At 39.4% G+C, this 26,629-nt stretch overlaps 1 protein-coding gene across 3 annotated transcripts in view; it reads left to right on the top strand.

Annotated features, from left to right (window-relative positions):
• Positions 1–26,629, top strand: part of LOC309561575 (bifunctional heparan sulfate N-deacetylase/N-sulfotransferase 4-like) — a 565,820-nt gene that overhangs the window by 36,271 nt on the left and 502,920 nt on the right. For all 3 annotated transcript variants that reach the window (XR_014225581.1, XR_014225582.1, XM_082265564.1), the window contains exon 2: positions 25,014–26,238. Coding sequence is in view for 1 of the 3 variants with exons in the window: in XM_082265564.1 (XP_082121690.1) it covers positions 25,252–26,238 (987 nt within the window). In the remaining 2 variants the exon portion in view is untranslated. The remainder of the gene's footprint in view (positions 1–25,013; positions 26,239–26,629) is intronic.

The raw sequence follows: 26,629 nt of genomic DNA, 5'->3' as shown, positions 1-26,629 counted from the left end.
GGTGACTGGGTAGGAGCAGAGGAAGGGCTGGCAGAGCTTCTGCATGTGATTCTTCAGCTGCAAGAGCTAAGACCAGAAGGTCCAGTGTTAGAGCAGCTTAAGTAATGCTATAGCTATGCTCCTGGCACTCATTAAAATTTAAATTGTAAATTAAATACATAAGTACACGAGGTGGCATGCACCTCAATGGGCTTAACCCACAGTAATCTGCCACATTTTAGAAATTCCTGGAGTGCAGCTTTCACATGTGAATGATAAAAGTGATTTATATAAACCAGTTTGTAATGTATGATTTTCCTATTCCTTTTTATTCCACACAGTACAGCTCATATTGTAAATTATTATTATGCCAATCATTTTGCACATATAATGGCTTTTATATTATTTACTGTGATTCTGAACATCTCATATCAGACCCTTAAGGAGAATTAGATACCAGGCTGTTGACAGCTTTCATAGTGAATGGAAGAGCTTGTCTGCTTGGCAGCAGCAGTCTTTGACATTTGTACATTGTGATAATTCAAGCATTTTCAAGTTTTGTTTTACTGTTGTTGAGCTGCTGAAAAAACAGTTTTTACAACCTACAGTAAGTTCTTCTACAATCTTTGAGGATGAGTTGATGCATAATGCCTGTAGCTATGCAGCTACAGAGGTCAGGGGTAGCTGCTCATTTGCAATTTGTTTAGATAATGCAAATACTTGAATGTTCATAATCTGGCCACATATTCACTATAAAGTCAATCTGTCACTAGACTATGCTAGAGTAACACCACTAGACACTAGAAAAAGAGGTATTTTATGATTGTGGTTCATATGCTTTGATTTTTGAAACCTCCTCTTTTGGTGACAAGCTCACTTTTAGTGGTCTATAAGGTATTCAAGCATAAACACAGAGATAGCAGCATTAGTAACTATGCTTGTCCTCGATTGCTATCAGTTTTGCTCACTTGTGTCTGATAATCCTTTAAAATTCTTTTCCATTTACTTGTAAAAAACACAGCACTGTTTCTCAACTTTTTTTTCTGTCACAGCACGCTTAAGGTCTTATACACACTGGACGCTTCTCTATCTCTTCTAGATGCCTTTCCTCCTGGCAGCAGCGTTTTGGTAGAGCAAAATGATTGACGCTTGTATACACATTTAGGCACGTTTAGGTGCTTCCAAGCATTTGAGCATCAATTAATTTCATTGGCCAGAAAAGTATTATATTCTGGCCATTGAAATTAGTTAACGCTCAAGCGCTAAATGCATCCAGCGTTAACGCACATTTAGAAGCATTTACACGCATCCAGCATTTGTTCTGCCAAAATGCACCTGCTTCTGGATGCACTGGCAATGGGGTTTGTTTCTGCCTCTAAACTCCTCTAAACACCTATGTGTACATAGACACCTAGGTTAGCATGCAGGTGTGCTTAGAGGCAGAAAAAAAAACACCACTAGGAGTAACATAAAAAATGTCAAGTGTGCATGAGACCTTTAACGTATGCAAGTATTTTGATTGATGGGAAACTTGAGCCAGCGATGATGCACACAACTGCTTTGTTGAAATTAACTTTACATCATTCCACCTCCCAATCACATCAGAAGTCATCAGATATGAGAGCCCCAAGTCTCACCTTCACAGAGTCCCCTCATCATAGAGTACGCCTTTTCCAGGAGCCTCCTAACTTATGGCTCCAGCAGCATGGGAGAGGGTGGGATTCAGAGAAGCACTTATTTCCTCTCCTGAATGCTGGGCATGGTCCTGCATGCTGCCCACCCTGAATTAATTTCATGTGTTGTCATAGTGCAGTTAGGCTGACCACCAACACCATAGCAATGAATGATGCAATGAGTCGTGGCCTCATGGTGTCATTAGCTGTTATGGTGTGGCTGACTTGTCTGCACCATTATTAGTAGCAAAAAATATGGGCCAAACTGCTTCTAATATTTGTATCACCTTGGATGAACCCAAATAGTTCCCCAGAAAGCGATAACCCTCCAGTTGAGAAACAATGTCATACAGTATTGACTTAAGGCTTGGTTCACATTGGAGCATTGCGGGAACCCTGCAAATCCACTGCAGGTTCCTGCATCGTACCCAACTCACAGTCAGTTCACACTGCCAAATGCGAACTGCTGGGAGTGTCTTTTTCTTTTTAAACGGTTTTTATTGAAGGTAAAAGAAACATGGCACAGCAACATGCAGTGAAAATATTAGGTACATGCCGTGATAAAACAAGGCGCTTTGAAATACAAAACTGCAGCATATAACATTCAAATAACATGTAACAATGCGATATGTATATGGGATCGACCCGGCGTCCCATCTGGGATGCAATGAGGGCACGCTCAAACTGTAGTTGTGGCCGAGGCCACACTGCGTGGATGGACCCCCATACAGAAGGGGTCTCAACCAAAAAACCAAGGTATAGCACTTAATTGGGTACGCCGGGGGCCGAGTGGGGGGGGGGGGTGGCTGGGTTGACAGGGTTGGAAAGAAAGCTGGGTAAGTAGGAGAGGGTTGTGGGGGAGAGGTAACAGCAGGTGCCCAGAGGTGCTGGGAGTGTCAATACAAAGTTATCATACCCCCCAGATCAGTTTGCAAATCGCAGTGTGAACTGTCAATTCAGACAGGAATCGAATGGCATGAACCGCCATGCGATCCAATTCTGGTGCAGAACAAAAAAGGGCCCTGCACGAGTTTGGTCCGAATGCGATGCAGATTCAGTCATACAATCTGTATGATTGAATTTGCATCGCACAGACATCACATGTGATTTGCACAGCAGTGCAGTGCGAATTACATGCAATATCTGACATCGCTACAGTGTGAACCGACCCTGAAACAGATTTATTTATAGCTGTTACTTTTTATTCTTCCTTTATAGATTTGTATTGCCTTTCGTGTCAAAATTCTCTACATTAACCCTTCCCATAAAAATAAACGCACATATGGTGCCCCAAATAATGTCTAATGTGAAAAAATTAAATGAGCTGTGTATTTTAGACAAAAGGACAACAGTTATTTCAAACTTTATCTGAGTTAAATGTCAGTGGAGACATATTCCCTGTCTTCTAGACTAAGCCTACTGGCTTTGGAATTCTGCATTTATTTTTAGGTTTCTGGTCCAATAATATCCAGGAGAGGCTAATTTTAGAAGTAAAAGAAAATCTTCAGATGCATGGATGTCTTTTCCAGCCTCACTAAATGTGTATCTATGCCTGTATTTCTAATGCCAGTGACTGACCAAACTTTTTATATAGGATTCATTTCTAACAGATGTATGCTGATATTACAAATTCAGCTTTTTTTAGTACTATAGAATGTACTAAATTTGCAAACCACTACAGAGAAAAATTATGGATTTTATACTTCTTGTTTTAAATTGGGAAATTAAACATGTGTTCAGAGCCCAGATGTCAGGTCATAAACCTGTCAAAATGACAGAGGACAAAAACAACAAACTCTTACAATCACGGGGGATAACATATTCTCTGCAAGTGAAAAAGTGACCGTAGGTATCAGAATAACAATTTCAAGATAATGGTCCATAGTCATACACAAATAACAACCATTCAAAAACTCACATTGTCTTTTCATGATCATTGGGGAAAACTTTGATTTGGCCACTTGACATTCCTGTCAAAAAAAGGCCATTTTATTTGGAACCTAAACTTTTAATACCTACTTTGTTACTTTTCCTTGTGTGATTGCATTCTCTTTAAATATAAGTATCACCCAACTGCAAAAACAGATAAAAACTGCCTCACTAACTGCATTTGAGTGAATTTAGTTAGAAACAATACAAACTGTGGGGTCCATTTAGAAAGCAGTGGTATATATGGCCTCATTGTGATCATTCTGATGCTTTAAAAATGTACCCAGGTCATTTAGAAAGCACAGCGGTGTGCCTTACAAATGTGCATCATGCTTCACTTGCTTTGTGACTCTGAAGCAAGAAAAGCTCTATTCATTTTAATAAATGAAAATTAGAAGTGCTGAGAGAAGAAGGCCTGTAACAAGAGCTGTTAAAGCCATTTGACCAGTCTATCCTTCTATTTTGTAGTGTTCTCTCCAATGTTATTCAGATAACACTCCACAGGACAACCCATGTTCCACACCATGCTCTGCATTCTTTGAATAATTTTTTACAGTGTGGCGTTAACACTGTGGGGTCTACCGATGAGTGGATCATTTTATTATAAATAGCTACAAATGTATTCTGTTTTGCAACATTTATAAAATTGCTCCCATCAGCTTGGTTTACCTTTCATTTCCCTATACTGTACATGTCAATCTTCTTATTAAGACTTGCTTTTCATGTCAGACAAGGTTTCCACCTACTGGGGTTGAAAAGCCCCAGTTAAGACTGTTTAATCTAAATGCCTATTTAATAAAGCAAAGAAATACAATACGTCCATGTGTTGATTTTTTTATTGCCTCAGTCACATAAATAAACATTCTAACACAATAATTACCTATCCAGAAAATGGTAAATGCTAATTTCTTCCACTGCCCATGCCATTGCACAGTTCTGATGAAATTGTCCTTCAAAGCCAGAGACTGATACTCTTCCATGTTGCCTGCAAAGCTCACTGGTTCCTCCTGCCAATGTCATGATGTGGCTGGAGGAATCACTAGTTGCTGCGGAGGACACAGAAAAAGGACAATCCAGAAAGCATCCATTTCTGTGGAGACTTTTGGTGTGTGTGTGTGTGTAGGGAGGCAGGGTGCTCATTGATGCCAGAAGTTGGGGAGATATTTACCTCCTTCATTTACATTACACAAACCAAAAACACAATTTAATTCATTTTTAACCAGTTCCCGCCTGCCCTATAGCAGAATGATGGCTGGAAAGTAGGTAAGTTTTCCTGACTGGGCGTCATATGACATCCATCAGGATAAGGTGCGCAGAGCGGCGATTGGTGGTGTGGTGTGTCACTCTAAAACACCACATCTCCGATCCCGGTAAAGAACCTATGACGTAGGCTCTTTACCATGTGATCAGCTGTGACCAATCCAGCTGGCCACATCATAATCAGAAAGTGTAGTTTATCAGCTTTCCTCAGTTCGCACTGACAAGGCACAAGTAGAGGAGAGCCGATCAGTGGCTCTCCTGACAGGGGGGTGCAGGCCCATCGGGGGTGCCCACTAGAGCCCACCAGGGATGCCCACTAGAGCCCACTAGGGATGCCAACCCATGCCACTAGGGATGCCAACCTGTGGCCAAAAGAGATGCCAATCAGTGCCCATTAAAGATGACAATCAAGGCTCATTAGGGATGCCAATCTGTGCCCATTAGTAATGACTGTTAGTGCCTCCTCACCAGTGCTGCCTATTAGTGCATTCTATCAGGCCCATCATTACCACCCATCAGTGCTCATCAGTGCTGCCTATCAGTGATGTCTATCAGTGCCACCTATAAGTGTCCATCAGTGCTGCCTATCAGAGCCCATTAGTGCCACCTATCAGGTCCATCAGTGTCGCCTATGAGTGCCCATCAGTGCCGCCTAGCAGTGCCCATCAATGTTGCATATCAGTGCCACCTAACAGTACCACCTATCATTGTCCATCAGTACCACCTATCAGTTCCCATCAGCGTTGCATATTAGTGCCTCATCATCAGTGCCCATCAGTGCCACCTCATTAGTGCTGCCTTATCAGTGCCCATCAGTGCCACCTAATCAGTGCCAGTCAGTGAAGCCTCATCATTGCTCATCAGTGCAGAAGACATTGTACTTATTTACAAACTTTTATAACATAAACAAAGAAAAACTTTTTTTCAAAATGTTCGGTCTTTTTTTATTTGTTTAGCAAAAAAGAAAAAACCCAGAAGTGATCAAATATCACCAAAAGAAAGTGAAAAAAATTGGTGTTAAGCACCAGCAATCCCGTGCAGTGGAAAGTAAATAAATTGAGATATGATTGTTTTCAATAAAAACAAATAAATAAAAATGTATTTCCTGTTCCTGTTTCTCCTTAATAAGGAAGAAGTTGGTGTCCTTCAGCCGGGTTCTGGTGAATATGGTATAATCTTAATGGTGGTCCATATAAGATCTGGCTGGATGATTACTGCAGAAACCAACCATGTATCCTGGCATTTACATATGAAAAAGGCTTTTACTGACCCCTTATAATTTAGGGGTCCACCTCATCTGGTAAGCAGCCTGTACCACTGGGTGGCCTTGGGAGGTTTCTACTGTCAGAAGAAGCACCTTTCTAGGATTTTCCAGCCTTGTACCATTCTGGACTGTTTGCTGTGTTTTTTTTCCATTTCAGTTTTTTTGCTGGGACTGATTTGACATATATCACATATCATTTGCACTATATTGCTATATTGATTTATGTATATTTATCATGTATGTTTTTGGATCATACTAATTAGCACCAATCACTTGGGCTATTGATAATTTAATATTCACTAATATTTGTTTGTATACAATTTATTGCACAGTTTAGGATTAATTTCACCTTCTGGTTGAGCACAACTATTATATTTCACTATATCAGTTTGTCATCACAAAAAGAAAGCTCTATTTATGGGAAAAAAATGTTAAAAATTTTCTTTGGGTACAGTGTTGCATGACCGCAAAATGCGACAGCGCTAAAAGCTGAAAATTGGCCTTGGCAGGAAGGGAATGAAAGTGCCCAGTATTAAAGTGTTTAATTTCCAAGGCAAATTCCCCTATCCATCCATGTCTCAATGCTTTATTAGCTCATTATGCCTTTGTCTTTAAGTTTTTTTTTTTTTTTTTTTTTGAGCTTTACAACCTCTTTTACAACTGATGATTGCTGCATTCTTTTGCATAAATTTCAGTTGTCAGCGGGAGAATCCCATTAACAGCTGAAAGAACTGAGTCAGTAGAGCCAGCCTTAAAGTGACAGTACATGTGAAACCCTTCAGGTATAACAGTAGGTATCAGTTTTAAGTATTGGTGCATTTGCACGAGTGCCGATATAATGCTTAGTATCGGCACCGATACCAATACCAGTATCGATGCAGCCCTATCTAAAAAATTTCTGCACACCCACCTACATTCTCACCCCTGGATGCTGCACCCCCCCTCTCGCCACTCTGTTCTACACACATTTCCCCCCACTTACTCAGTATTCTGTTGCACCCAGCCTTATCTTCAGCACTTTTCCTTCAGTCTTCTTTCAGTTTTCTGAGATATCATGTTGTACTGACTGTACTAATCTGAAGATTAGAACATGTTTAGTGGTTGTAGGTATGTGTCCCAGGAATTAACGTCTAGCGACTGCACTCTTTCTATGTGTGATTAGAATGCAATAATAACTACAGAACTGTGTCTCTTCTATTTGTACATTTCAGCTATTCAATGAGCAATGAAGATTGTTTTTTATATTAGCCTGTGCCTATTGTTATGTAAGCATGGTGCAGCAAAGACAATGGGTCTAAAATGGTCAAACATACATAGGAATCACACTGTTTAAATAGATGCAAAAATGCTCAAACGAGAAGCAAAATTGTGTGGCCTTCCCTTCTTTTGCTTTGTGCAGGTAGTTCTGAGTCATAAAAAAAAATGTGGGGAATGTGGTGCTTTTTTTCTAGAGATGCTTATTTTCTTTTCGGCCACTAGATGGTGCTGTGCATACAGCAAGTGCATTATCTGTATCATCAGTTTAAAAAAATGATGCAGGGATATTATAAATCACATAACTCCCTTCCTTCATCACCCTAGAGAGAAGCCATGACTCATGTGCCAACATCTAATTACTTGTTTAGATGTTGGGTTTGTGAGGCAGATCTCAGAATATAAAAAAAAATCTGCATGTATTTATGGTCATACCAATGTATATTGCTTTTTAGGCAACATCTGGCGCTCTTCTTTTTAGGAGGGTATTTCTAACTGCATGTAGTGATTTTTCCAATGGTGTCATTCACAATGCATTTATGGGTGGTCAATTTTGCTGCATTGTAGAAAAGAGAATAATGTGTTTCTGGGGCAGTTTAAAACTCTTAACACAACTAAACCTGCTCTAAAGTATGAACATCTAAAAACAGGAAGTGATCTGAGAGGAAAAAATATGTGTATCACATGTCTGGCAACTATGTGGCCAACATGGGAGAATTAAAAAATGTGTTACCCCCACATGTCTATATTCCTGATATGTGCCTGCTGTACCATGTACTGTACTTGTATGAAAAAGTATGCTTTTCTTTTTGTATTGCTTCCTTTATGTGAAATACCAGCTGTTCCTTCCAGCCTCTCTGCATTCCTATGAAAATATGATCACAGTATGGTCTATAGTGCACTGGGAAGATCGGTGCTGCAATTTCTCCTCCTTTAACTCCCTGAGCTCCATTTACAGCTGAGAACAGAGTGTATCTGATCATTTCCAAAAAAGGGAAATAAGGCAGGTATAATGTGTGTGGATATATATATATATATATATATATATATATATATATATATATATATATATATATATATATACAGTATCTCACAAAAGTGAGTACATCCCTCACATTTTGTAAAAATTTTAATATATCTTTTTATGTGACAACATTGAGGAAATAACACTTTGCTACAATGTAAAGTACTGAGTGTACAGCTTGTATAACAGTGTAAATCTGCTGTCCCCTCAAAATAACTCAACACACAGCCATTAATGTCTAAACCGCTGGCAACAAAAGTGAGTACACACCCCTTAGTGAAAATGTCTAAATTGGGCCCAATTAGCCATTTTCCCTCCCTGGTGTCATGTGACTCGCTAGTGTTACAATGTCTCAGGTGTGAATGGGGAGCAGGTGTGTTAAATTTGGTGTTATAGCTCTCACTCTCTCATTCTGGTCACTGGAGTTCAACATGGCACCTCATGGCAAATAACTCTCTGAGGATCTAAAAAAAAGAATTGTTGCTCTACATAAAGATGGCCTAGGCTATAAGAAGATTGCCAAGACCTTGAGACTGAGCTGCAGCACAGTGGCCAAGACCATACAGCAGCTTAACAGGACAGGTTCTACTCAGAACAGGCCTCATAATGGTCAACCAAATAAGTTGAGTGCACATTCTCAGCGTCATATACAGAGGTTGTCTTTGGGAAATAGTCGTATGAGTGCTTCCAGCATTGCTGCAGAGGTTGAAGGGGTGGAGGATCAGCCTGTCAGTTCTCACTGCATCAAATTGGTCTGCATAGCTGTCGTCCCAGAAGGAAGCCTCTTCTAAAGATGATGCACAAGAAAGCCTGCAAACAGTTTGCTGAAGACAAGCAGACTAAGGACATGGATTACTGGAACCATGTCCTGTGGTCTGATGAGACCAAGATAAACTTATTTGGTTCAGATGGTGTCAAATGTGTATGGCAGCAACCAGGTGAGGAGTACAAAGACAAGTGTGTCTAGCCTACAGTCAAGCATGGTGGCGGGAGTGTCATGGTCTGGGGTTTCCGGCACTGGGGAGCTACAGTTCATTGAGGGAACCACGAATGTCAACATGTACGGTGAAATACTGAAACAGAGCATGATCCCATTCCTTAGGAGACTGGGCTGCAGGGCAGTATTTCAACATAACGACCCCAAACACACCTCCAAGACAACCACTGCCTTGCTAAAAAAAGCTGAGGGTATAGGTGATGGACTGGCCAAGCATGTCTCCAGACATAAACCCTATTAAGCATCTGTGGGGCATCCTCAAATGGAAGGTGGAGGAGTGCAAGGTCTCTAATCTCCACCAGATCTATGATCTCGTCATGCAGGAGCGAAAGAGGACTCCAGTGGCAACCTGTGAACTCCATGCCCAAGAGGGTTAAGGCAGTGCTGGAAAATAATGGTGGTCACACAAAATATTGACACTTTGGGCCCAATCTGGACATTGTCACTTGTACCGGGGGTGCACTCACTTTTGTTGCCAGCTGTTTAGACATTAATGGCTGTGTGTTGAGTTATTTTGAGGGGACAGCAAATTTACACTGTTATACAAGCTGTACACTCACTACTTTACATTGTAGCAAAGTGTAATTTCATCAGTGTTGTCACATGAAAAGATATAATAAAATATATACAAAAATGTGAGAGGTGTACTCTTGTGAGATACTATATATATCTATCTATATATGTGTATATATGTGTATATATATATATATATATATATATATATATATATATCATTTATTTTATTTAATTATTATTATTATTATTGGTTCAACTACACTTTCTCAACCTGACTAACTATGTAACTATGGGGTTGATTTACTAAAGGCAAATAGACTGTGCACTTTGCAAAGTGCAGTTGTACTCTGCATGAGCAGTTGCTCCAGAGCTTAGTAAATGAGCAGAAGCTCTTCTGACTTCCATCATAAAATCATGAGCAAGCAGAAATGCTGTTTTTTTTTATTTTTCTAGCATGTGATTGGGTATTGTTTGCAAAGTGAAGCTTCATCTCATTTACTAACATCTGGAGCAATTGCACTTGCAGACTGCAACTGCACTTTGCACAGTACACATTTTCTTTTGCTTTTAGTAAATCAACCCCTGTATGTAGTCCTGTATCTGACCCCCCCCCACCCTATAGTTTTTTCAGGCAACCAGCTGTAGGCAGAGCTGCTGGGTTTTCCCCTCAGAGTTATGCTCTCTGCATAGAACAACCATGATGTCGCTGCTATTTTTATTGGTAATATCTGAAAATATTCAAATGCAAATTTTTGTGCCTGGAGTTCAGCTTTAAAATTTGTTCTATTCCAAAGATTTAAATCACCTCACTGGGTTGTACTTTAGGTATAAGGATTTTGCTTGAATCCTAATAGTGCAGAACTGTAAAATCCCAGTGCCTTATGAACACCTTTTTTTATCTCTTCTGTGCATGGTTTTCATCAGCCCTTCACACACAGCAAGGCTCAGTGCTTCTTCCACTGGCTGGGTAACGGGCTGCCTCGTCTAATAGAGGAGTAAAGGCATATTGTAAATGTACCCATAATCACTGATTTGTAAGAGGGAATTGAATAATCAGGTTTCATGAGATAGACCTTATGCTAATCTCTTCAGTTTTTATATAAGATCTATACTTGTATTATTTTTGTTAAACCTTTCAAAGCATACTGAAGACTTTTTTGATTCAGAAAATATTTTTTATTGCTTGATAAGTCTGTGCATTAATATTTAATAATGAAACACAAATTCCCAGACTTCATACTTCTCACATTAAAACACACTGCAGTGATTTGAGATTTTTAGCCTTTGCACATTTTTCTGAACTGATCTTGTCCATTATGCATAGACTTAAATCAAAATTCAGTCTTGTGGGAGTATGAATAATCTTTGGCAGTTGACATTTAAACTAGTTCAAATTAGAGGCTCTATTTAATATAAGATGTACCCTACTTAAATTGGTTCAGATGACAGTATCCTTGTTAACCCTTTCACGTCAAATTTTATTCCGTTGTACAGGCTGGAAAAAGTTACCTTACTTCCATTTATTGCTTACTTTAGTATTTCGCACTGGGTTGTGAATTAACTGAATGAACTGATGTATTTAAAATTCATGCTAAATATAGCATTTTCTCTAAAGGAACATATTCTATGCTTTCAATTCTGCTGTGCAGTGACATTCAGTAAAAATCCCCACTGACAGCAATGGGAAAGTTTGCCTCAAGCTATGCATATAGTATACATATTTTTAAAAGACCCAAGATTTTGCAGAATTTGGATTGTTTTCTTGTTGCCTCTTTATTATTAATGTTTCTGTAGGTACTGTCCATAATGTGCATAAGCCAATTTATTTTTACACTTAACGGAACAGTTCTATTCTTCATAGATTTGCAGAAAGTAAAAGTGCCAGCAACACTTTCTAACATATCATGCTCTTCGTAAAGTGAGCCAGAAATATAGAAAAAACATAAAGTTGGAACTGCTATAATCTCTTGTATCCAGCTTGAATAGGAGCATAGTATGCTAAAACAGTTGCTTGTACTTATCTCTTTAAAAAACTAAAATATATATATATATGTGTGTGTATATATATATATATATATATATATATATATATATATATATATATATATATATATATATATATATATATATATATTTGCTTAAACATCTATATATTGGAAGTAATATATGAGTTATCCTCCAGTTGCATTGTTATATTACAACTTTCATGAGCACTGTGTATTAGGGATTGGGCGCTCGGCAGGAAGTTCGCCTGCTGAAGAGCGCCCCATAATGCACTGCGCTCTTGCAAAGCCTTGATTGCTGATGATTGGCCAAAGCATAAAACCGGCCTGTGTTCTTTGGCCAATTACAGCACAATGTAAAAGACTGTGGGGTTGATTTACTAAAGGGAAATAGACTGTGCAGTTGCACTCTGCAAGTACAGTTGCTTCAGAGCTTAGAAAATTAGAAAAAGTTCTGCTGACTTCCATAATCCAATCATGTGCAAGCAAAAGTGCTGTTTTTTTTTTTTTTTTTGTTTTTTTTTTCCTTGCACGCAATTGGGTACTCTGAAAAGTGAACATTTGCCTCATTTACTAAGCTCTGGAGCAACTGCACAGTCTATTTGTCTTTAGTAAATAAACCCCTGAGGGAAGACTGTACTGCTGTACTGCTGAGGCTGCAGCCTGGCCAGGCAGAGTTTTGATCAGCTAGGTGGCACAAGTGGACTTAGCAGATCAGCGGCCCAGCAGGTGGTGTTCTATGCTTCCTCCCTCCTTTTCAGTTATGGGTGCATATTACACATTTTTATAACATTTTTCTTGGGTTCTTATTACTACACTGTGAGCTTTTGCGCTGGATTTTTCTGTTTTTTTATTTTGCACAGTGTCTGTGTGGGGGTGGCCATCTTTGTAGAGGCAAGGCTTTAGTTTCTTAAAGCGGAAGTAAACCCATCCATTTAACCTCCCTGGCGGTATGATTATGTCAGGAATTACATACCAAAAGCGGTACAATTCTTTTCATGGAAATTTGGTGTTATGTATTATAGGCCTACAATTCTTAGTAATTACTGACTTAAACCTGACCAAAACAAGAGTCTAGTAGACATCCCAGATGTGATAAATTTGAAACACAAACACGTGAATTATAATCGAATCAATAATATTATTTTATTATTTAATATATAATATATATAATAAAATTATATTATTGATTAGATTATAATTCATGCATTATATATTATATATATATATAATATAAAATGTGTTTTGTGCAACGTTTTTTTTTTTTTTTTAAATTTCCCTCCCTAGTTCCGCTCCCATGCAGCATTGCTGCTGCAGGGAATGGAACTAGGAAGTGATCAGAGCGACGGAGACCGACGGAGGAGCGGCGGGACTCTCGGCTGGCGGTCACAGCAATGAGAGATCATCGCTGGATCGCCAGGATAAGGTAAGAGAACACCGCTGCGCTCTCTGCAATCCACCCCGAGCGTGACTCGGGGTTACCGATCCTGATATGAAAAACCAACCCCGAGTCACGCTCGGGATTACCGCCTAGGAGGTTAACAGTTACATTTCAGGCACGTGCCCAAAATGTAACACACCCATTGGTTGTGCTCTCAACCAAACTGTCAAACCATCCAATGGCTGGTGTCATAACTGATCACATCTGCAGCATCATGGCAGTTGAAGATTAAACAAAGGTCAAGATAGCAGCTTCCTTGGCTGAAAACGATAGGAGGGTTTGCTTCCACTTTAATGTCCTAGTCTCCAACAAGGAAAAGAGTTAGCAGATCAGTAGTGGCATCACCAAATCTTACTTAAAATCTCATGAGATGAGCAGTGATAGGCAGCAAGACCTTAGATTTCACTGAAGGTATAAAGCTATGAGCAGGGCTGGTGCTAGACTATTTTATGCCCTAGGCAAGACCAGCTACTTGCGCCCCCCCCCCCCAAAAGAAGGGAAGGGGTTAAAAACTCCTCTATGTGACCCTGATCTGATGGTTTCTCCATGTTATTCTGTCATACCCAGTGACCCCCATATTCCTCCATTTCACACCCGGGGACCCTAATGTCCCTCCATGTCACACCAAGGGACTTTGATGTTTTTCCATGTCACACCCTGGGACCCCAATATTACTCCATGTCATGCTGTCATACCCACTGACCCCGATGTACCTCTATGTCAGATCCTGATGTTTTTCCATGTCACATTTGGGGACCCTGATGTTCCTCCATGTCACACCTGGGGACCCCAATCCCCCATGGCACACCCAGGGACCCCTATTCCTCATGGCACACCTGGTGACCCTGAACCCCTGTTAAACGCGGTGGCTCCTGGTGGAGGGAAAAGCAGCAGTTAGAGAGCTCCACAAGTCCTTCATCACCAACCTCCTCAGACCATTCTGGTGCCTCGTCGCTTTTTCCCCAGTAAAGGTTCCGCCCTCCAGTGCCGAGCTCTGGCTCAGGTTGAGCTCTCCTCCAGTCCCTGCTTAATTTCGACCCAGGGAAATAAACCGCTGCCTATCAGCTCAGTGCAGAGAGTCACTTCCTGCTGCTCAGCTCCACCTGAAGAGGATCATCATGCAGGATGCACCCTGGGGGCTCCCTTCTTGCCTTTTGGGGCCCCTCCAACAGTGGTAGAAAGCCAGGGCCTGGTAGATCCACCACTGCCTAAGACACTTGGCATCTTCTGCTGTCCCTTCTTTCCCCCCACTTCCGCCCCTCGCCTCAGCTCACAATAATCATTCATGATGGAGAATTCATGATGGAGAGAGAGTGCCGACTCCTGGCTGCGCCCCTAGGTGGCAATGCTCCCTAGTTTGCCTAGTGGAAGCACCGGCCCTGGCTATGAGGCTAAAAACTCTGCACACCCTCATATACCATGAAGTGCACTGCTATTTTTCTGGAGGAATTCCACAAATAAGATACATTTTTCAGATTATTACTTAGACACAATAACCAATAAATAAGGCAATTTATCTGGTAAGACAAAATAATACACCAGACTTGCAGTTTTGTTTGCTAGGTTTATGTTTTGACAGGACTTCAGCTTTCAGCACCAAATTCCACTTGAAATTATTATATGACCGATTTTCCTTATATTTTGCAAAAATATATTCCATAATACTGCATATGTCTGCTATAACTTTGGGTTTTTTTAAATACTCACAGGTTCATCAGGAGGATAGCAATCAAAGTGAAGTCTGATCTGCTTATATTTTTCCTTTTCTCTTTCCCCCACCCCCTCCATTCATCATCTTGCTAATAAAATCTTTAAAGCAGATCTCTGGGCGAATTTTTCTTTCCTCGTGCTACGCGGGTTAACTGCTTGTTTTGTATTAGGGGAGAGGACAGCAGAGATGTACTTACCGTACCTGCAGTTCCTCCAGGCAAAGGAAAGACCAGTCCCTGTTGCTCCTATACCACCCCACCACCCCGATTCAGCGGTCTTAAAAATGGACTGTTCCTGAGGTCAACGCACTCCATAGACAGGAACAGTTCACTGGTGGACTGTAGGGGAATATGATTTTCCGGAGGATAGGCCAATCAGCTGAGAAAAAAAAAAACACTTTGTGCTCACCCCTAGGAAAAATAAGCAGTTGACTCATGCAGTGCAGGCATAGTTCCATGGGACAAAAAAAAAAAATAAAAAATTGGAGTTGGCTTTAATTAAGTAAAACTAGTTTAAACCCAATGATGTCTTTACTGATTTTCTGTCATCTTTATGCAGTGTAGATTTATTATGGCTAGTGAGATGGACTGAAAGGGTGCTTTCTGAAAATATCACACCCTGTTTTAAGCTGGCCATACATGAGTCATTTGTTTCATTCAACCAGATTTGATCTCCCATCCACACATTCAATGTGTGAATCTCTCATGCTGTGCTGTTAAATTCTGACAGCAGGGAGAATACACTGATTCAGAGATCATTTTCCAAAAATCTGGTTGAACACAAGTCAATCTATAGACTTTCCAACACATTTTGATTCATGTATGTCCAGCATTAACATATTTTTCATGAGCCCTCAGCCCTGATACAAGCAGTGGGGTAGATTTTTGGAGAAATTGATCATATATCAAAAAGTGGATGTCAATCTGGAGGAGTGGGCATTCCTAGACAGGTTGCTTTTGCCTTCAGGCTGTCCTTGGTAACACCTACATGTGACACTGAGCCTCCATTGTTGAAAGAACTGAAATCCAATAAATAAATGGGATGGGCCAGGGAAGCTGGAAGTAAGGGTAAGGTGGATCTGGATGCCCTCCTTTCAAAAAAAAAAAAATAGGATGATCTCTATCTGACTTGGTGCAGCTTCTAATGAACACTGTAAAAAGCTCAAAGTGTGCAGAGAAGTCATAATATGCTATTTCAGTAGTATTAGAAGAAGAAGAAGAAGAAGAGCCTGTTCAAGACTAAAGGTAATGCTGGAGTTCAGCTTTCATTTTTCAGTTTTTTTTAATCTGGTCCCTAGGTAATTTATTTGCACATTATGCAATATTTTATTAAAACTGCTCTTGCGACAGTTTTGTTTTGCAGCTAAATTTGAATGCTTTGTCGCTGAACTTTCCAAAAAAAGGGTTTTACCTTTTGCTTTTGATTCTTTTGACCCTTTTCCACCACTTACCTGTTTGTAGATTCGTTTGTTCCTTCAAGTTTAGGTGAAGATAGCTTTCCATGCTGATGGAAACAAGAAAACATTGCCCTCTTGTGATTTAAATAAAATAAAGCTCTTTCATGTTCTCAAAGCCAAAGTGTTTGCACTTAAATGTATATTAAAGGTGCAAGACAAAACCTACCACGGGCAATGGATCAGAACTTCTATTTGCTTTGCTAATCTTCTCAAAGTCACAAAACAAAAAACGAATAGCAGCAAACCATTGTGATATGCTAAAAACCTAACACTTGAAACTGCAAGTATCAACACTAGTTATATAAAAATGTATCTAGTGCATAAAAAAATCCAAAATTGCTATGAGAAAGAATGGAAATTTAATTTTGCACAATTTAAATTGCAGAATCAAAGAAAAGGGAACAATAGGTAAATGTAGGCATCTGTATTTCAGTATTGTTACTATTTTTTTCTGACACTGCAAATGCTGTTTCTTTGTTCTTGTAAACAGTCATCAGCATAAGTGGCTTCTCATTGGGAGGAATTAAATGAAGAGCCTCATCATTACGAGAATTGCTTGTTTGTTCTATGATACTGTAATTAATCATTTGTGTTTGTTTACGGGGAACAAAAAGACAAATGATGGCTATTCACACAATCTAAAAGTAAAATGTTGTATGCAAATGCAGGCATGTATTCCAGTGAAGCCCATTTAGAAATGTGTCTTATAGGTCCTCTGTGCTATTTCCTGGTAATTCTGAATTTAATATTAATATGAACTATAATTTATTTAGTACAAATATATTTCACGCATATACATTGTTCCAGAATTCACCTACTAGTCTTGTTGCTACTTTTTTATGGATGATATGGAAGATGCATACTTTTAAAATATTTACAGGTAAAGGGGATACCCAATTTTTAAATAAACCCTTCTATATATTTATATATGTTACATAATTATTTATATATTCACATACATATTTGATATAATAATATATCACATATATTAAAGTGGAATGGTGGAATTTTCTGCGCTAATCGAAAAATGACTAGTGAACAAAATTACAAAGGTGAGCTGCTGCACAAAGGAAACATAGAAAACCCAACGTAATATAAAGTCAAAAAATGTGCTGCGCTGCAAATAAATCACCCAAATAAATGGGAAAGTGTTAATATAATAATAAAGTTTAAATGGTGAAATAACATACGTGCATATGATAAAAAAATCTTATAAAGCAAGAACAAAACGTGCACAAAATAAATGTGCAAAGGGTGTTTTAAATCCCAATGAAGTCCATAGCAATAAAGCACAAAGATGGTGTTCAAGAAGATCAACAAAAAGGTCCCAGAGGTTGAATCCGTATGACACTTTATGAAGATAGGGGAGACACCGACGTGCAGATCACCAGATATAAAACAAATGGCTGCTTACCAGAGCAAATTGGTCTCCCAACCTAATGAGCCGACCAATTGAGCTTAAATGTAATACCAAGGTTAGCCACCGGATGTCTCCTTACAGACCGAGACACGATATCTACATCGTATATCCAGACAATGGAACTTATGTGTAATACCACAATGGGCCACAGGGTGTCTCAGTTCACATGCAGAGACCATAACACAGACTATGGACACTTGGGGCTTCCAGCCTCTCCAGGCCCAGCACTTCCCACCTGTATTCCTCTATCACCCCTTCATGGAGAACATGATGTACCTGAGTGCTCGGCAGACCCTCGTCTGACTGAGCCACTCTGTGAAAACGCTTTAAATGCACGTATGTTATTTCACCATTTAAACGTTATTATTATATTAACACTTTCCCATTTATTTGGGTGATTTATTTGCAGCGCAGCACATTTTTTGACTTTATATCACATATATTATTTTAGAAACATTTTGAGCAACAGAAGAAGGTGGTGGGCAGGTGACATATCAACATATATTTCTTTTTGAAATTTCAATGTGTTTCAGGGGTCTCAGAATTCCCCTGTCTTCAATGCTTAAGCTAGAGACTACAGCCTAGGAACTCCCAAATCTTAAGCTATCTTAAGCCCAACAAAGCTAGTATATATGCCACTATATTGAGCGGCCAGTCAGGTGCTGCAGCTATCTTCTGCTTTCCCCCTCTATATTTTATTTGAAATCTTGTTTGCACCCACCATTAATCTGAATTACTATGATTTCCTGCTGCTAGGACTGTTGTGCAGTACCCACTGTGTCATGAATCAGTTCTATCTTGTCCAGCTAATGCCACTGTTATGCAATATTTATCGTGGTTCAATGCTCCAAACAACAGAAATTAGGCAGTCCCATAACTTCAGACCTGAGCACTGCACATACTATATGTATGTAAATCCTAATTCTGCCTGCCTCCCTGGTATTTGTCTGTTCCTGATGCCCCAGATTGTGTAGGTCACTAATGGTGCTTAAATCTCCTTTTGTCATAGTAATGCTCACCACAATTTTTCTCATAGTGTTGATTGTATACTGGTATTTTTAAATTATTTTTATACATGGATTTAGTTCAGGACAGTTTCATGGTGCTGAATTTTAACCCCACTGAAGTAGAAAGCAGCCAAAACTTAGAAATCAGTAATAGCCATTTGCTTGGCTAATAGTCTAGGGAGTGAAAACAATGTCACAGGGGCTAGGCCCTGCATTGTACCAAAGAAAAATGTTTTAAAAATAAATCAGTTTGGTGGGAAGGAACTCGTTTATTAATGCCTAAAGAAATCCTTTAAATTACATGCCTTGGGGAGGCCCTGAACATGGATGTGAAGTGATGCATCTGTTTGAAATATTCTACCTACTACAGCAAAACCCACATTTTTAAAGAAATAAAATGTTGTTTAATTTGTCAGTAAATGACATATCCCGGCTGCTTCTTTCTGTTTGTAAATGAGTCCCCTCATCTATACCAGACCCTGCTATAGATCTTAATAGATGACCACACACAATGATAAAATGGTATGTGCTACCCCCAAAAATACTAAAAAGACCCTTATCCTTGATAAGGATCTAGTATGAATTTTAGGAAGGAACCCCATGCAAAAAAACTGTAGGGTCACTCCATAATCTATACTAAACCCATATCTCAGCAGGCAGAGGGAGAACCCTCTGGCAAAGCACCCTCTCCCCATGTTGATGAAGACATGAGCCTGTTTCCCACAACCCTAGTTGAGTGGTTGTAGGAGTCTGTGTGTGAGGGGCTTATTGGAATCTGGAAGCCCTCTTTAAAAATACTGATACCTCCTCCCCACGTAAATGAGTAGAGGGGTACGTAGTACTCCTACTCATTCAAGAAAAAAATGTAAATAGCAAATATAAACACATGCTTATTGACTTTATTAAAGCCCTTTACTTAAAAAAAAGCCTTGTGTTGTAGATCTACATCATTCATGATGAACAATGTTCGCTGACCCGCCAAAACAAAAATCAGCATCTGCATCTGCTTTTGCCAACTATTGCACACTAATGACAGCTCCCTGAGCTGTCATTTGGAATGTAAACAAAGGGACAGGGGCAGTGACTGACATCATTAATTAAATATGCCCATGGCCATATTGGGCCAATGTCATTGCCCAAATATAGAAATGGGGCCCTATTTGGACAACAATGTCAGCCAATCTCCCTAAACCTTTTTTACAAATAATAAACAAATAATGTCAGGACAACAAATGTCGGGTAATGTCACTGGTTGCGGGTACCTGCTGCTTCCTGAACAACGAATGGTGGGGAAGAAGAAAGCTTTCATATATAGTAGTGGTAGAAAAACAGCTACTATATATGACATTCAGCTCCCTCTGAACAGGCTAAAGGTTTGGAGTTTGGGCTTAGGCCCAAACAAAGTTTTGTCTATAATTTGTATAGACCAAACTAGGAGCTCATTTATACTGACAATTAATAACCATCTCTTTCTCTCTCTCTCTTGGTCTGGCACCCAACTATTTCAAACACTATGTGTGCCCAGAATTTGCAACAATTTTACATACATAAACTTAATTAAAGCTTTGAAGGTAATGTGCAGTTTTAGGTTGCATTAAAGTAAATTAATAAAGTTTTAAATTCTGAAGAGAATAATGTTTTTTTGTAATAGAGTAATTGTTATTTGTTTGTTTTTTAACATTGTCTGTTTTGCACATGGTGGGTACAATGTTTACGCTGATCCTTATCCTGAATCGTTGAATTGGTCGATGTATGGCAATGCCTCTAATACAAAAATAAATTATTAAAAATAATTACAATGGCTAATTAATTATTCCCATGTCCATTGTAGATATTCTTTAGACACAATAAAACTGGTTGAAAGTATGTATTTCAAAACTAGAAAATACATTAAAATATATTTACAATAAGTCATTTTACAAACACCACTAACAGTCAGATTAAGAGGTTGACACAGACACTGAAATTATCTTAACAACAAATTACTTAAGGTATCCAGCTAAATCATGGGTATATACTGTATATGGAAAAAAATGAATAATTAATTTTCCCTTGTAGACAGCATCATCTTTTATAACTAAACCTGGCAGACAATACTCTGTGTTTGACAGATTATCAAAGTTAACCTCCTGCAGAAAGAATAAGGGCTTAAACGTGTCTGTAGGATGTGCCAATAAAGCTCAAGAAAAAGAAGAAAAAAAATTAACAAAAAATTATCTAACTCCAGAGGTTATGTTATCATAAGAGGAATATTAAATTACAGCAAAGGCTATTGGAATCGGGCAAATAATTAAGAAAGAAAAGAAAAAGAAAACCAGGAGAATGATGCATTATAGTTACTCTCATAAGCATATCATGGAATGTTATGGATGGAATGCATTAGAATGACTGTGAATCGATAGGTGGAGATGGGCCGAGCTTAATGTGGAGTCTGTCTTTGCAAAATGGCATCTAACTAAGGAGGAAGACATGTCCTGGGATGGATGAGATGATGCCTTCTTCTGTAGATGATAGGTGTGATTCTGAACGTGTTATTTATTATTTGAAAACAATAGACCTTAAAAACCCACCCAAAGGGTGTATTTTGTATTATTTACCTATTTTGCATTGGTGTATCATTTTACTGATCAACTATATGTTTGTTCAAGTATTAACTCAATTTGACCACCGGGTGGCACTCTGAGACTAGAAAGCTCGATACTCAGGTCTTCCAGACAAAGCATGCATCTAATCTTTAAAGAATAAACAAATGTTTATTCTATAAAGATTTAACTATGATATTTTTATTTATGGGCATATACCTATCCTTCTCTGAGGGTCTAAGGACATGGATGAGCGAGTTTAGGGTGGAGATACTTGACTGGCCTGCACAGAGTCCTGACCAAAACCCGATAGAACACCTTTGGGATGAATTCGAACAGAGACTGCGAGCCCGGGCTTCTCATCCAACATCAAATCATGAACTCACAAATGCACTTCTGAAAGAATGGTCAAACATTCCTATTGACACATTCCTAAACCTTGTGGACAGCCTTCCCAGAAGAGTTGAAGCTATTATAGATGCAAATGGTGGGCCAGCTCAGTATTGAACCCTAAGACTGGGATGCCATTAACCACTTCGGGCCGCCCACCATGTATTTACGTCGATACTTTGATGTTAAATACCAGGGTTATGGCAGCAGATAGCTTGATACCATCTAAATCAATTAGGTTTATCTTGGTCTCGTCAGACCACAGGACATGGTTACAGTAATCCATGTCCTTAGTCTTCCTTTCTTCAGCAAACTGTTTGCGGGCTTACCTGTGCATCATCTTTAGAAGAGGCTTCCTCCTGGGATGACAGCCATGCAGACCAACTTGAGCAACAATTCTTTTTTTCAGATCCTCGGAGAGTTATTTGGCATGAGGTGCCATGTTGAACTTCCAGTGACCAGCATGAGAGATTGAGAGCGATAACACATTAAATTTAGCACAACTGCTCCCCATTCACACCTGAGACCTTGTAACACTAACAAGTCACATGACACTGAGGAAGGAAAATGGCTAATTGGGCCCAGTTTGGACATTGTCACTTAGGGGTGTACTCACTTTTGTTGCCAGTGGTTTATACACCAATGGCTGCGTGTTGAGTTATTTTGAGGGGACAGCAAATTTACACTGTTATACAAGCTGTACACTCACTATTTTATATTGTAGCAAAGTATCATTCCTTCAGTGTTGTCACATAAAAAGCTAAAATAAAATATTTACAAAAATGTGATGGGTGTACTCACTTTTGTGAGATACTGTGTGTATATATATATATATATATATATATATATATATATATATATATATATATATATATATATATATATAAGTGGAAAATGATTGAGGGCGGGTGTGGGGTTTCCTAGGGAGCCGTTCTCCCAACGATTGCCCAGGGAAAGAGAGAGGAGAGGAAAGCTGGCTGGATCTTCACAGAGTGGGAATCGCCCCACTGTAACAGCTTTCATTGGAGTTGCCGGGCACTCACCGTCACACACAGGCCTGCCTCCTGGCCCGACTCCTTTGATAGACAGAACACCAGTCAAATGCCGGGGCATGTGATGTCTATCATAGAATCTGATCCAAGAGGCTGAACAGTGTGTTACCAGCAATTTAAATGAAAGCTGCTACAGTGGGGCGACCCCGCTCTGTGAATATCCGGCCGGTTTTCCTCTTCCTCTCCCCTCTCTTTCCCTGCACTGGTCAGGTTGTGTTTGGTGGGCACAGGTGAGGCTGCATTAATGGGCACAGGTGAGGCTGCTTTAATGGGCACAGGTGAAGTTGCATTGATGGGCTCAGGTGAGGCTGCATTGAGGGGCACACGTTAGGCTGCATTAATAATGGGCACAGGTGAGGCGGCATTGATGGGCACAGATGAGGTTGCATTAATGGACACTGGTGAGGTTGCATTGATGGACACAGGTGAGGCTACATTGATGGGCACTGGAGATGGGGCATTGATGGACAAAGGTGAGGCTGCATTGATGGGCACAGATGAGGCTGCATTGATAGGCACAAATAATGCTGAATTGATGGACAATAATGGGCATTGATCAGGCTTCATTGATGGGCACAGGTGAGGTTGCATTGATGGACACTGATGCGGCTGCACTGATGGGCACTGATAAAGTTGTTAATATTTATTTTTGTAACTTCTGCATTCATGCCAAATTATTTAACAGTGTCATTTTATGAAATAATTTATGAGGGTGAGTTTAAGGGCGGAATTAGGGGTGGGGCAGGGTAGGGGTTGGGTGGGGCAACTGGTGGCAAGTAACCCTTAAGGCCTGGGTAGTAGCTCAGGACTTAAAATATTGAGCCAACTATATATATATTGTTTGGGGGTTCTAAGTAATTTTCAACAAATGTCAGAAATAGTCCTGGTCCTTGACAATACAGTTACATTAAAACATTGAGGCACCCTTTGATAATCCTTTCCAAAAGTTTACTCAACAATACCACGATTGTGTCTGATACTGTACAATATTAAAAGTTAAATTACCTTTCAATTCCTACTCTGGATTAATCTGTCTTGTAACCATTCTCAGAATTTTTTATTTTTAAAACTTCTTTGTGTGCTCTTCTCAGCTTTGGAACGATTGGGAACAGCTGGACACATAGGTTTAAGTTTGTTCTCTGTTCATTTGGACAATAGAAAAAAGATATTCTGTGTTTGTCCCCATATACCGCTGGTCCATGTTTGCTGTGTACAAGGACTGGCAAACATAGAAAGTAACTTGAATGGTGAGCGTGTTGTCTTTAAGCTGTTTCAATTTGAGGTGGTTACAAATAAACATGTCCCATTGTCATTGCTTGGGAAATCACCTGATTACCATGAGTGTCAAACAGTTCTCCTGTCATAGCCAATTTTTTAGGGTCTTTTACTGAAACTCACTCCATTGTTTTGGGAAACAACTTCTCAAGGTGTTTTTATCACTTATGCCTCGTACACACGCACCGATTGTTGGCCGACCGATCGGCCGTCTTTTGTCCAGTGTTGTTGTGTTGGTTGAAATGTGCTCTAGACTGCACACAAATTTTTTCGGCCAACAACAACCAACTTCAGAAGTGATGTCATGTGCTGGTTTACTTTCCGTGTGTTTTTTCTTCTCTGAGCATGCCCAGTCTTGCTAATCTGACTTTTGTCTGCCGAAATCTGTACTGACTGACGAACAATCGGCTGTTCTGTTGACGGCCAACAAAAATTTTATAGCATGCACACCAGATTTTGTTCGGCCGAAAAGTTGCAGTCGGTTGTCGGAAGCATCATACTAACAAGCCGACAATCGGCCGATCGGACGTTGGCCGAAAATTCACGGCCAACAATCGGTGCGTGTGTACGAGGCTTTACTGGGAAACATTTCATGTGATGCTGGCTTTTTGGCCTATCTGAGAATCTTCCATGGTTAAAAATTAGATAAATTATAAAATATATCTTTTTATTCAGAGAAACTCTTAACAGGTTGCGGACTGTAATTTTTTTATTGTATTTTTTTTTTTAAATGTGATAATGCACAGATGCAATAATTGAATTAATATTTTTTATTTTATAGGTAATGATCACCATTAGCCATCAAGAAATCCTGGTAGCAAGACAAGTCCATCATCCAGACTTCTACACATATGTGCTCTTGACTGAACTTATTTAATAGACATTAATCTAAATGAAGTGCAATGGTCACATAAGCACTTACAGGGGAGTGCAAGTTCACTTCTATGTTCCACCCACTGAGTCACTTTAATAGGGAATAGGTGGAAAGACGCTGCCATTTTTGGAAAAAAAAATAAAACATGAATCATATTGTAAAGTTGCGCAGGAGCTTCCGAACACTAGTACTTCTCTTAGCCACTTTTTGTCTTATAAGTATAGTCATTTCTGCCTACTATTTATATTCTGGTCATAAGCAGGCAATAGTACTAATTGAGACAACAGCTCAAGCTAACTGTGAAGACATAAACCTGCTACCATACAGGACAGTCGAGATGAGGACAGTTAAGCCAATTAGTACTGGTACTGCTGCTATGACAGATCTCACAGTGTTACTCTTTGTGGAGAGCCAATACTCTCAGCTTGGACAAGACATTGTAGCCATCTTGGAGTCCAGCAGATTTCAGTACCACATAGTAATTGCACCTGGTAAAGGAGACATCCCTCCACTCACAAAAGATGGCAAAGGTAAATATGCAATCATTATCTATGAAAACGTTTTAAAGTATGTAGCAATGGACTCTTGGAATCGAGAACTTCTCAAAAAATACTGCATTGATTACAGCGTCAGCATCATTACTTTCCACAAAGCTAATGAAAATAGCTTGCCAAATACCAAACTAAAGGGTTTTCCTTTACTTCTCTACAACAATGTAGCTCTGAAAGACAGTTTTGTAAATCCATCCTCTCCACTCCTTCATATAACAAAAGCAACAGTTGCAAAAGGTCCTCTGCCTGGGGAAGACTGGACGGTTTTCCAGTACAACCACTCAACATATCAACCTGTGATTTTATCTGAACTGCAATTACCTGGGCAACATGAACCTTCTTTATCCATACCTTCCCTTCAAGCCACTGTTATCCTGGACCTGGGACTCCATGATGGGATTCAACGAGTTTTATTTGGAAACAACTTGAACTTTTGGTTGCATAAATTAATTTTTATAGATGCTATATCTTTTTTGTCTGGGAAGAAACTTAGTTTATCTTTGGACAGATTCATTCTTGTAGACATAGATGATATATTTGTTGGAAAGGAAGGCACTAGGATGAATGTAAATGATGTGAAGGTAAGTGCAATTAATTTTAAATTTAATTAAACACTGTCACCAATAAATTATTACTTGCATTGTAATATTGAAACTTGCAGTGTTGTGGGAAAAGAAGACACAGCACTCTCACTGCTACCAAACCTATTTTCTTAAAAATCACATTCTATAACTTAGTAATGATGTGCCTCTATCACAACAATGTTATCATGCAGATACAATAAAGAAAATCTACCAACTGCGCTCTTTATTTTAGAAGTGAGCTGGGCCACCTGATAACTTCTACAAAGCCCAGAAGTGCCTCCCCCATGCTCAAAACATACCTTTCACCATGATACCCATACTGGGAGCTGTTGTCAATAAGTTGAGGTAGGTGGTACTGAAGTTTAACAAGTATACAGTAGGCTTGCTG

This window comes from Pelophylax lessonae, assembly GCF_965119305.1.
Source record: "Pelophylax lessonae genome assembly, chromosome: 1".
In the NCBI taxonomy this organism is placed as follows: Eukaryota; Metazoa; Chordata; class Amphibia; order Anura; family Ranidae; genus Pelophylax; species Pelophylax lessonae.
Note: the sequence above shows the minus strand (reverse complement) of the source record. Positions and strands in the feature narration are given on the sequence as shown.